Raw genomic sequence first — 12466 nt, forward strand, 5'->3', positions numbered from 1 at the left:
GGATGGATGGTCCAAGGTGGGATGGATGATCCCCATGGGATGGATGCTCTGGGATGAGATGGATCATCCAAGGTGGGATGGATGTTTTGAGGTGGGATGGAAGCTCTGGAAAAGGATGGATGATCCAAGGTGGGATGGATGCTCCAAGTTAGGGTGGACAATCCAGCTGGGATAGAAGCTCTGGGATGAGGTGGATGCTCCAGGTTGGGATGCATGCTCCAGGTTGGGATGGATGTTTTGAGGTGGGATGGAAGCTCTGGAAAAGGATGGATGCTCCAGGTTGGGATGGATGATCCAAGGTAAGATGGATGATCCAGGTGGGATGGATGTTCCAATGTGGGATGGAAGCTCTGGAAAAGGATGGATGATCCAAGGTAGGATGGATGATCCACATTGGATGGAAGCTTCAGGATGGGTTGGATGATCCAGGTGGGATGGATGCTCTGGGATGAGATGGATGCTCCAAGGTGGGGTGAATGATTCAGGAGGAATGGATGATCCAGGATGGGATGAAAGCTCTGGAAAAGGAAGGATGATCCAAGGTGGGATGGATAATCCAAGGTGGGATGGATAATCCAAGGTGGGATGGATACTCCAGGATGGGAGGGATGTTCTAGGAGGGATGAAAGCTCCAAGGTAGGATGGAAGCTCTGGAAAAGGATGGATGATCCAGATGGGAGGGATGATCCAAAGTGGGATGGATGCCCTCAAATAGTGTGGATATTGAGGATTAGAGGGATGATCCAGGAGAAGATGGATGCTGGGGAGGTGATCTAGAGATGGAAGGATGGATGATAGATGGATGGATGGATGGATGGATGGATGATGGATGGATGATGGATGGATGGATGGATGGATGATGGATGGATGGATGGATGGATGGATGATGGATGGATGGATGGATGGATGATGGATGGATGGATGATGGATGATGGATGGATGATGGATGGATGATGGATGGATGATGGATGGATGGATGGATGGATGATGGATGGATGGATGGATGATGGATGGATGGATGATGGATGATGGATGGATGGATGATGGATGATGGATGGATGATGGATGGATGATGGATGGATGATGGATGGATGATGGATGATGGATGGATGATGGATGGATGATGGATGGATGGATGGATGGATGATGGATGGATGGATGGATGGATGGATGATGGATGATGGATGGATGATGGATGGATGGATGATGGATGGATGATGGATGATGGATGGATGATGGATGGATGGATGGATGATGGATGATGGATGGATGATGGATGGATGGATGGATGGATGATGGATGGATGGATGGATGGATGATGGATGGATGATGGATGATGGATGGATGATGGATGATGGATGGATGGATGATGGATGATGGATGGATGATGGATGGATGGATGGATGATGGATGATGGATGGATGATGGATGGATGGATGGATGGATGATGGATGGATGGATGATGGATGGATGGATGGATGGATGATGGATGGATGATGGATGGATGGATGGATAGATGATGGATGGATGGATGGAGGATGGATGATGGATGGATGGATGGATGGATGGATGGATGGATGGATGGATGGATGGATGATGGATGGATGATGGATGGATGGATGGATGGATGATGGATGGATGGATGGAGGATGGATGATGGATGGATGGATGGATGGATGGATGGATGGATGGATGATGGATGGATGGATGATGGATGGATGATGGATGGATGGATGGATGATGGATGATGGATGGATGGATGGATGGATGGATGATGGATGGATGATGGATGGATGGATGATGGATGGATGGATGGATGGATGATGGATGGATGATGGATGGATGGATGATGGATGGATGGATGATGGATGGATGGATGATGGATGATGGATGGATGGATGATGGATGATGGATGGATGATGGATGGATGATGGATGGATGATGGATGGATGATGGATGATGGATGGATGATGGATGGATGATGGATGGATGGATGGATGGATGATGGATGGATGGATGGATGGATGGATGATGGATGATGGATGGATGATGGATGGATGGATGATGGATGGATGATGGATGATGGATGGATGATGGATGGATGGATGGATGATGGATGATGGATGGATGATGGATGGATGGATGGATGGATGATGGATGGATGGATGGATGGATGATGGATGGATGATGGATGATGGATGGATGATGGATGATGGATGGATGGATGATGGATGATGGATGGATGATGGATGGATGGATGGATGATGGATGATGGATGGATGATGGATGGATGGATGGATGGATGATGGATGGATGGATGATGGATGGATGGATGGATGGATGATGGATGGATGATGGATGGATGGATGGATAGATGATGGATGGATGGATGGAGGATGGATGATGGATGGATGGATGATGGATGGATGGATGGATGGATGGATGGATGGATGATGGATGGATGATGGATGGATGGATGGATGGATGATGGATGGATGGATGGAGGATGGATGATGGATGGATGGATGGATGGATGGATGGATGGATGGATGGATGGATGATGGATGATGGATGGATGGATGATGGATGGATGGATGGATGATGGATGATGGATGGATGGATGGATGGATGATGGATGGATGATGGATGGATGGATGATGGATGGATGGATGGATGGATGATGGATGGATGATGGATGGATGGATGATGGATGGATGGATGATGGATGGATGGATGATGGATGGATGATGGATGGATGGATGATGGATGGATGGATGGATGGATGATGGATGGATGATGGATGGATGGATGGATGATGGATGGATGGATGATGGATGGATGATGGATGGATGGATGGATGGATGATGGATGGATGGATGGATGGATGGATGGATGGATGGATGGATGATGGATGGATGGATGGATGGATGATGGATGGATGGATGATGGATGGATGGATGATGGATGGATGGATGGATGGATGGATGGATGGATGGATGGATGGATGGATGGATGGATGGATGGATCCTCCAGAGCGGGAGGGCTGATCTGGGACAGGATGGATGCTCCCAGGAGAGATGGATGCTCCAAGGTGGGATGGATGCTCCGGGTGGGAATATCCTGGATCCCCCAGGACGGGATGGATGCTCCGGTGGGACCCGGCTCCTCCCGCCTTTCCCGGCTCTCTCCCCACTCCAATCCAGAGCCCCACCCACAATTCCAGAATCCAATCCCAGATCCTGGATCTCCGCCTGTCCGGGATCAGGGTCCTGGTGCCACCCGGGGCATGGGGACACCGCGGTCCCTGTCCCCTGCCATTAATTATCGCCATTATTAACGACATTCATTATCAGAACTATTTGGACCACAGGGAGGGGGGAGGTCCCTGGGTGTCCCTGGGTGTCCCTGTCCTCTCCCCCAGCCGGGAATTTTGTACATAAAACGGGAACAATTCCCAACATTCCCCCATTTTCCCCGCTCGGGGGTGGCTCGTGTCCCTCCCCTCCGTGTCTGTCCCCTCTCGGTGTCACCGCGTGTCCCCCCCGCCCCGGGCTGGGGGGTGACTCTTGGGGACAATGTCCCCCCCCCCGCTCGCGGAGGTGGCGCAGGGCGTGGCCGGGGGGCCCGAACGGGAATTAAAGACCTCGTGGAAAAGCTGCGACTCCCGGGATTTGTCACCCGCCGGGATGGTGGCACCGGCGTCACCCCGCTGTGCCCACCGCTCGGGGACACAGCGGGGATGTCCCCACGCCCGGCCCCCGCTCATTCCCAACGCTGGAATCCCGGGAATGCTCCAGGCCCCGGCCCCGTGTCCCCTCCCCCGCCCCCCCCCCCCCCCCAGGCCACCCCCGGTCCCCTCCAGCTGCGGTGTCACCTCTTGTCACCTCCCCCCGCCCCCGCGCGCCGGGATGAGCGCAGGAGGAGCTGGAATTAATTGCGTTAATCAAGAAAGGTTAATGAGGAGGTGGCGGTGCCAGCGCGGGGATGGGGGGGGGAGGTGGCACAGCTGGCACCGGCACGGGGACGGCGACACGGGGCGGGGACAGCGAGCGGCGACACGGGGCTGGGGACAGCCGGAGACCCCCGTGGGGACGGGGGTGACACCGTGACCAGCCTGGGGTGGTGGCACCGTGAGTGAGCGCGTGTGGCACGGGCGGTGGGGACAGTCACGGGTGTTGGGGACACGCACAGCTGATGGGGACATGCACAGGTATTGGTGACAGGCAGAGGTGTTGGGGACAGTCACAGGTGTTGGGGACATGCACAGGTATTGGTGACATGCAGAGGTGTTGGGGACAGTCACAGGTGATGGGGACACTCACAGGTGTTGGGGACACTCACAGGTGTTGGGGACACACACAGGTGTTGGGGACAGTCACGGGTGTTGGGGACACACACAGGTGATGGGGACACACACAGGTGTTGGGGACATGCACAGGTGTTGGTGACATGCAGAGGTGTTGGGAACAGTCACAGGTGATGGGGACACTCACAGGTGATGGGGACACACACAGGTGTTGGGGACACACACAGGTGTTGGGGACAGTCACGGGTGTTGGGGACACACACAGGTATTGGTGACATGCAGAGGTGTTGGGGACACTCACATGGCACATGTTGGGGACACACGCAGGTGTTGGGGACGGTCACAGGTGATGGGGACAGGCACGTGGCACAGGTGGTGGGGACATGCAAGTGGCACATGCCGTGGGGACACTCCCAGGTGATGGGGACATGCACGGGTGGTGGGGACACACAGAGGTGATGGGGACAGGTATGTGGCACATGCCATGGGGACACGCTCAGGTGCTGGGGACACTCACAGGTGTTGGGGACATGCAAAGGTGTTGGGGACACTCACATGGCACATGTTGGGGACACATGCAGGTGTTGGGAACAGTAACAGGTGATGGGGACAGGCACGTGGCACAGGTGGTGGGGACATTGACAGGTGGTGAGCTCATGCCCAGGTGTTGGACACATGAGGCATGGGTGTTGGGGACACACGCAGGTGTTGGGGACAGTCACAGGTGATGGGGACAGGCACGTGGCACATGCCATGGGGACACATTCAGGTGTTGGGGACATGCAGAGGTGTTGGGGACACACATGTGGCACTTCCCATGGGGACATTGACAGGTGGTGAGCTCACGCCCAGGTGTTGAGGTGGGGACATGAGGCGGGGACAGGCAGGTGGCACCGGCGGTGGGGACACACAGATGGCCCTTGGCATGGGGACACTCATGTCCCTATGAGTGGGGGCCTGTCTGGGTGTTGGGGACACTCGTGTGACACACTGTGGGGACACTCCCAGGTGTTGGGGACATGCAGTGGGGACAGGCAGGTGGCACCGGCGGTGGGGACATGCACGTGGCACAAGTTATGGGGACAATCCTGCGGTGGCACCAGTGGTGGGGACACTCGCAGGGCTTGGGGATGCTCATGTGCCACAGGGCTTGGGGACACGCACCGGTGGCCCCTTCCCATTCCCGTGGGTGCCCTCGGCTTTGACCTCTCCCAAATCCTGAATTTCCCCCAAATCCTGAATTTCCCCCAAATCCCCAGGTCCCAGTCCCGGCTCTGCAGGGTTTGGGGTCGCGGCCGATCCCGGGATTTGGGGCTGGGAAAAATGGGAGGGGATAAAGCCAAGAGGGAAAAGCAGGAATGGGGTCAATAAACCCAAGGAAGGAAAAGCAGGAATGGGATAAAGCCAAAGAGGGAAAAGCGGGAATGAGGGGATGGGATCAGGGGGGGATATCAGGGAAAAGGGGGATCCCAGAATCTGGATCCCATCCTGGTTTGGGGCAGGGTTGGGGATCCCAAATTCCAGATCCCAGCTCCCATCCTAGTTTGGGGTGAGACTGGGGATCCTGGATCCCATCCTGTTTTGGGGTCAGATCAGGGATCCCAGATCCCATCCTGGTTTGGGGTGGGACTGGAGATCCCAGATCCCAGATCCTGGATCCCATCTCAGTTTGGGGCAGGATTGGGGATCCCAGATCCCGAATTCTGGATCCCATCCTGGTTTGGTGTGAGACTGGGGATCCTGGATCCCATCCCAGTTTGGGGCAGGATCGGGGATTCCAGATCCCAGATCCCATCCCAGTTTGGGGTGAGACTGGGGATCCCGGATCCCATTCTGGTTTGGAGTGAGATCAGGAATTCTGGATTCCAGATCCCAGATCCCATCCCAGTTTGGGATGAGACTGGGGACCCCAGAGTCCAGATCCTGGATCCCATCCCAGTTTGGGATGAGACTGGGGACCCCAGAGTCCAGATCCTGGATCCCATCCCAGTTTGGGGCAGGATCAGGGATCCCAGATCCCGGATCCCATCCTGGTTTGGGGTGAGATTGGGGACCCCAGATCCCATCTTGGTTTTGGGAGGGATCCTGGATCCCAGATTCCAGATCCCAGTTCGGGACCAGATCAAGGATCCCAGATCCCAATCCCATCCCGGTTTGGGGTGAGATTGGGGGCCCCAGATCCCAGATCCCAATCCCATCCCGGTTTGGGGCGGGATCTCCCGGAGCCGCTTTCTGGGAAAGGCCGGGGCTGGAAAGAATTCCCAAAAATAGCCGGGGGCGGGGCCATTCCCAGCTGTTCCCGCCGGGAATGCGAATCCCATAACGGGGGTGGGGACCCCAAGATCCCCCTGGGGACACAAAAAGGGGGGTGGGAACCCCGAATTCCCATTCCAGGGGAAACTGGGGAGGTGGGGATCCTAAAATTCCCTCCTTAGGGATAAGGGGGAGGATTGAGGACCCCAAAAATTCCCTTTGATGTCCCCAGAGGGGGGGTGGGGACTCCAGGATTCTTTTTCTGGGGACACTGAGGGAATGGGGACCCCAAAATTCCATCCTGGGGAAAATGGGGGGAGGGTGGGGACCCAAAAATTCCCCTCAGGACACAAAAGGGGGAGTGGGGACCCCAAAATTCCCTCCTGGGGACAATTTAGGGCTGTAGGGACCCCAAAATCCCCCCGGTGTCCCCAAAGGGGGAGCGAGGACCTCAAAATTCACGTGTTGTGGCCAATGGGAAAGTGGGGACCCCAAAATTCCCTCCTGGGGACAGTGGGGGGGATTTGGGACCCCCAAAATTCCCCTCAGGACACAAAAGGGGGAGTGGGGACCCCACCATTCCCTCCTGGGGACAATTTAGGGCTGTAGGGACCCCAAAATCCCTCTTGATATCCCCAAAGGTGGGTTGAGGACCCCAGAATTCCCTCCTTGGGGACAATGGGAAAGGGGGGGACCCCAAAATTCCCTTCTGGGGACAATGGGGGGGTGGAGACACCAAAATCCCCCCGGTGTCTCCTAAGAGGGGCTGAGGACCCCAAAATTCCTGCCTTGGGGACAATGGGAAACTGGGGACCCCAAAATTCCCTGTTGGGGACAATTTAGGGCTGTAAGGACCCCAAAATCCCTCCCGATGTCCTGAAACAGGGAGTGGGGACCCCAAAATTCCCTCTTGGGGACAATGGGGAGTGAGGAGCCTAAAACTCCCTCTTGGGGACAATTTGTGGCTGCGGTGTCCCCAAAATCCCTCGTGATGTCCCCAAAGGGGGAGGGAGGACCCCAAAATTCCCGTCTTGGGAGCAATGGGAAAGGGGGGACCCCAAAACTCCCTCCTGGGGACAGTGGGAGGGATTTGTGACCCCAAAATTTCCCTCAGGACACAAAAGGGGGTGAGGACCCTAAAATTCCCTCCTGGGGACACTGAGGGAGTTGGGACCCCAAAACTCCCTCTTGGGGAAAATTTGTGGCTGCGGTGTCCCCAAAATCCCCGCGGTCTCCCCAAAATCCCCGCAATGTCCCCAAAGGGGGAGGGAGGACCCCAAAATTCCCGTCTTGGGGGCAATGGGAAAGTGGGGACCCCAAAATTCCTTCCTGGGGACACTGAGGGAGTTGGGACCCCAAAACTCCCTCTTGAGGACAATTTGTGGCTGCAGTGTCCCCCAAAACCCACACGATGTCCCCAAAGAGGAGGTGAGGACCCCAAAATTCCAGCGTTGGGGACAATGGGAAAGTGGGAACCCCAAAATTCCCTCTTGGGGACACTGAGGGAGTGGGGACCCCAAATCTCCCTGTTGGGGACAGTTTGTGGCTGCGGTGTCCCCAAAATCCCCGCGATGTCCCCAAGGTGGGGGGGGGGGGGGGGGGGGGGGGTGGCGCCTCAGCCCCGCCCCTCCCCCACCCCCGGGGCCGGGTCCCTTTAAGGGGGCGGAGCCTTGGAGGGGGGAGGGGGGGGAAAATCCCGGGATTTTTTTTTCTTTTTTTTGGGAAGCGGGGGGGGGATGCAGAGGGGTGGGGGAGGGGACGATGCTCCGCGTCTTCGTCCTGCGGGCCGAAAATGTCCTCACAGGCGACAGCGACATCAGCGACACCTACTGCTCCTCCACGTTCCAAGGTGCGGGAGAAAACCCCAAAACCCCTCGGGATTCGGGGGGGATTCGGGGGGGATTTTGGGGGAAATTCCGGGGAGGTTCCGGCCACGCCCGGTTCGGTTCCTAAAAGTTGGGACGGGACTGGAAGAGCCGCGGGTCACCCCCCGCCCCTTGTCCCCGTTGTCGCCGCCACCCCTTTGGTGTCCCCTCCCCGTTCCAGAGCGTGGAGCTCCAGAGGGGAAAATGTCGGGGATTTTGGGGGATTTTGGGGGGGATTTTGGCCTCCCTGAGGGTTGGGATGGGGCTGGAAGCGCCGCCGGTCCCCGCTGTCGTCGCTGTCGCCGTTGTCGCCGCCACCCCTTTGGTGTCCCCTCCCCGTTCCAGCGTGAAAAACTCCGGGGGGGGGGGAAACCATATCGGGATTTAGGGGAATTTTGGGGGTTTTTGGGATAAATCTGAGGGAATTTCGGTCCGAGAAGTTGGGACGGGGTTGGGAGAGCCGCGGGTGCTCGCTGTCCCCTCTGCGGTGTCGCCACCCCGCTGGTGGCACTTGGGGACCCCCCTAAAGCCACCCCCGGCGCCCGCCGCGGATATTTTGGGATTTTCCGTGCGCGGGGGGGGAGGGGACGATCCCAAATTTGGGAATTGTCCCTTCCCGGGGTCCCTTCCCGGGGTCCTTCCCCGCTGGGGACAGAAGTGACATTGAGGGGACAAAGGACGGAGTGACGTCACGGGTTGGTTGGGATCGTTGTTTTTGTTTTAATGGGAAAAAGCGGCTTTTTGGGATTTCCCGGGTGTTCCTGGAGCAGGGAGCGTTCCCGGTTTTCCCACGGAATTCTCCCGGTGTGGGTGTGGCATTCCCGGTGTCCCGCTCATCCCAGATTCCCAGATTTTGGGGTTTTGGTGTTCCCGGGATTGCAGCATTCCCAAATTCTGGGGCTGAGGCATCCTCAGGCCTTGTAGGATCCCAAATTTCCCGGGGATTTATTTCCCCTCCCTGAGGTTCCCAGCATTCCCAAATCCCACTCCTGGGGTATCCTTGGGCTTTCCAGAATTCCTGGATCTCGATGTTTTTATTTCCCATCCCTGGGAATTGTGGGATCCCCGAATTCCAGGGATTCATTTCCCCATCCCTGCAGTTCCCAGCATTCCCAAATCCTGGTGCTGGGTCATCCTCAGGCCTTGGAGCATCCCTGAATCCCAGAGATTTCATTCCCCATCTCTGAGGTTCCTGGAATTCCCAAATTCTGGTGTTTGGGGGATCCTTGGGGTTCCCAGCATTCCCAAATCCCAATGCCAGGTTATCCCTAGGGTTTTGAGAATTCCTGGAATTTCCAATGATTAAATTCCCCATCCCTGGGAATTGCAGCATCTCCAAATCCCAGGGATTTTTTTCCCCCATCCCTGGAGTTCCCAGCATTCCCAAATCCCAGGGTTTGGGGGATCCTTGGGCTTTCCAGCATCCCTGAATCCTAGGGGTTCATTCCCCATTTTTGGGGTTCCCAGCATTCCCAAATCCCAGTGCCAGGTTATCCCTGGGGTTTCCAGAATTCCTGGATCCCAATGTTTTGATTTCTCATCCCTGGAAATTGCAGGATCCCCAGATCCCAGGATTTTATTCCCCATCCCTGGTGTTCCCAGCATTCCCAAACCCTGGCATTTGGATATCCCTGGGATTCCCAGCATTCCCAAATCCCGAGGTTTTGCGATCCTGGATGTTCCCAGCATTCCTGGCTCCCAAGGATTTCATTTCCCACCTCTGATTCCCTGGATCCCGTGATTGATTCCCCATCCCTGGGATTTGCAGATTCCCTGGATCCCGGTGCTGGGCTATCCTTGAAACTGGGAACATCCCTGAATCCCAGGGGTTCATTCCCCATTTTTGGTGTTCCCAGCATTCCCAAATCCCAGAGCTTGAACATCCTTGGGCTTTCCAGAATTCCTGAATTCCCAATGATTTCATTCCCCATTCCTGGGATTTCCAGATTCCCTGGATCCCGGTGCTGGGTCATCCTCAGGCCTTGGAGCATCCCTGAATCCCAGGGGTTCATTCCCCATTTTTGGGGTTCCCAGAATTCCTGAATCCCAGGAATTTATTTCCAGTGATTAAATTCCCAAATTTCCAGTGATTCAATCCCCCATCCTTGGGAATTGCAGGATCCCCAAACCCCAGGATTTTATTCCCCATTCCTGGAATTCCCAGTGTAAAAAAATCCCAGTGTTTTGCCATCCTGGATGTTCCCAGCATTCCTGGCTCCCAAGGATTTCATTTCCCACCTCTGATTCCCTGGATCCCGTGATTGATTCCCCATCCCTGGGATTTGCAGATTCCCTGGATCCCGGTGCTGGGGTATCCTTGAAACTGGGAACATCCCTGAATCCCAGGGATTCATTCCCCATTTTTGGTGTTCCCAGCATTCCCAAATCCCCGTGTTTGGCCATCCCTGGGAACTGCAGCCTCCCTGAATCCCGGGGATTTACTCTCCCCCCAATCCCAGCTCTCTTCCCACGATCCCGGTTTTTTCCCAGCCCCTCCAGGGGCGTTCCCGAGCCGGGATGGGCCGGACCGGGAGAAGGGGGTGGGAATGGGATAAGGGAGAGCGGATCCCCGTCCCGGCTTTCCCGATCCCGGCTTTCCCCATCCCGGCTTTCCCCATCCCGGCTTTCCCGATCCCGGCCATGCTCCGCTGCCTGCTCCAAAGGGCTTCCCAACTTCCCAACCTGGAAAAGCGGGATAAGCAAAGCGATCCCGTGGCCAGCCTGACATTCCGAGGTGAGGGAATCCCGATTTTTATTTTTTTGGGAAGGAAGGGAGGGTTTGGAATGTTTTTAGCTGCTTTGGAAGCAGCTCCCAGGAAAATCTGGGGGTCTGGGAAGCTCCTGAATCCCTGGAAAATCCTTTGCTTTGCAGATTTTATCCCCCTGATCCCAAAGTTTTTAAATCCACGCTGGAACATCCCTGGGAATTCCATCCCTTGAAATCCTTGAATTCTGCACTGGGATGGATGTGAATGATCCCACATGGAGCAGGGATTATCCCATTCCCGAGGGATGGATTTCCTGGGAAAACGGAGCGGTTTGCGCTCCCAAAATTCCCTCTGGAGGACGGTGCTTCCCTGGCATTTTCCTGGAGTTCAAAAAAATGGGAAAAAAATTTCCAAAAATTTTGACAAAAATCAGGGAGAAGGACGAGCGGCTCCCGGTCCAGGTTTTCCATTTGCTGCTGATCCCATTCCCACCGGGATCCCGCTGGGGAATCCCGGGAGCTCCATCTTCAACCAAACCCCGATCCAGGGCAATTCCAGGGCTCTGAATCCCGGGAAAAATCAGGAACGAGATGAGAATGAATCTCTGGATGAGGAAAACCAGCGGGATGAGTTTTCCATATTCCCAGAGCCGGGAAGTTCGGCTCTTCCCCAGTCCCAAATTAGGGAAGGAGTCGCTGAATGGTGCGAAAAGAGCGGAAAACCGGGAATATTTGGAATATCCCGGAGTCTCCCGGGATCTGAGTCACCTCCATTGTTTGGCCTTTTCCTTTTCCTCTTCCCGCGGGGGTCCCTCCCTTGGGATGCGGCGGCATTCCAGGAGGGATGAGGGGGGCGTGGCTTCGGGAAGGCGGTGGGTGCATGCCCGGGATCGGGAATGTTGGATTTGAGGGAATCCCGGGATTCCCACCCGAGGCTTTTGGGGGATCCTGGGGAAACCGAGGCACGATCCCGAGGTTTGGGAATGGAGTGTTTGGGATCTCCCCTGGCTCTTCCCACCCCGAATTCCCAATCCTTGGAAACCTTTGGATGCTCCTGGGGAAACTGAGGCACAGCAAGGAGGGGGTTCCATGGGATTTTCCAGCACATTTTCCAGCCTGGAAGGGTTGGGGATCCAAGTGGGATCCTGGATCCAATCTCTGCATTCCCAGCCCTGGGAAGAGGGAATGGGGCTGGATCCTGATCCTGGGGATTGCGGGAATTTCTGGAAGCTCAGCCCTACCTGGGAGGAGAGAATGGGATCCAATCCTCGTCCTGGGAATTTCTGGAAGCCCATCTCCACCTGGGATCAGGGATTGGGATCCAGTCTGCATCCT

The 12466-nt window shown here is 55.8% G+C and overlaps 1 protein-coding gene across 6 annotated transcripts in view; it reads left to right on the forward strand.

The window, feature by feature from the left end:
- The first annotated feature begins 8293 nt into the window (after window positions 1-8293).
- DYSF (dysferlin) overlaps window positions 8294-12466 on the forward strand; it is a 74968-nt gene continuing 70795 nt past the window's right edge. For all 6 annotated transcript variants that reach the window (XM_077177915.1, XM_077177916.1, XM_077177917.1 and 3 more), the window contains exon 1: window positions 8294-8408. In XM_077177915.1, the coding sequence (XP_077034030.1) occupies window positions 8321-8408 (88 nt within the window). In that variant the 5' untranslated portion in view covers window positions 8294-8320. The remainder of the gene's footprint in view (window positions 8409-12466) is intronic.

This window comes from Agelaius phoeniceus, chromosome 4, assembly GCF_051311805.1.
Source record: "Agelaius phoeniceus isolate bAgePho1 chromosome 4, bAgePho1.hap1, whole genome shotgun sequence".
NCBI lineage: Eukaryota > Metazoa > Chordata > Aves > Passeriformes > Icteridae > Agelaius > Agelaius phoeniceus.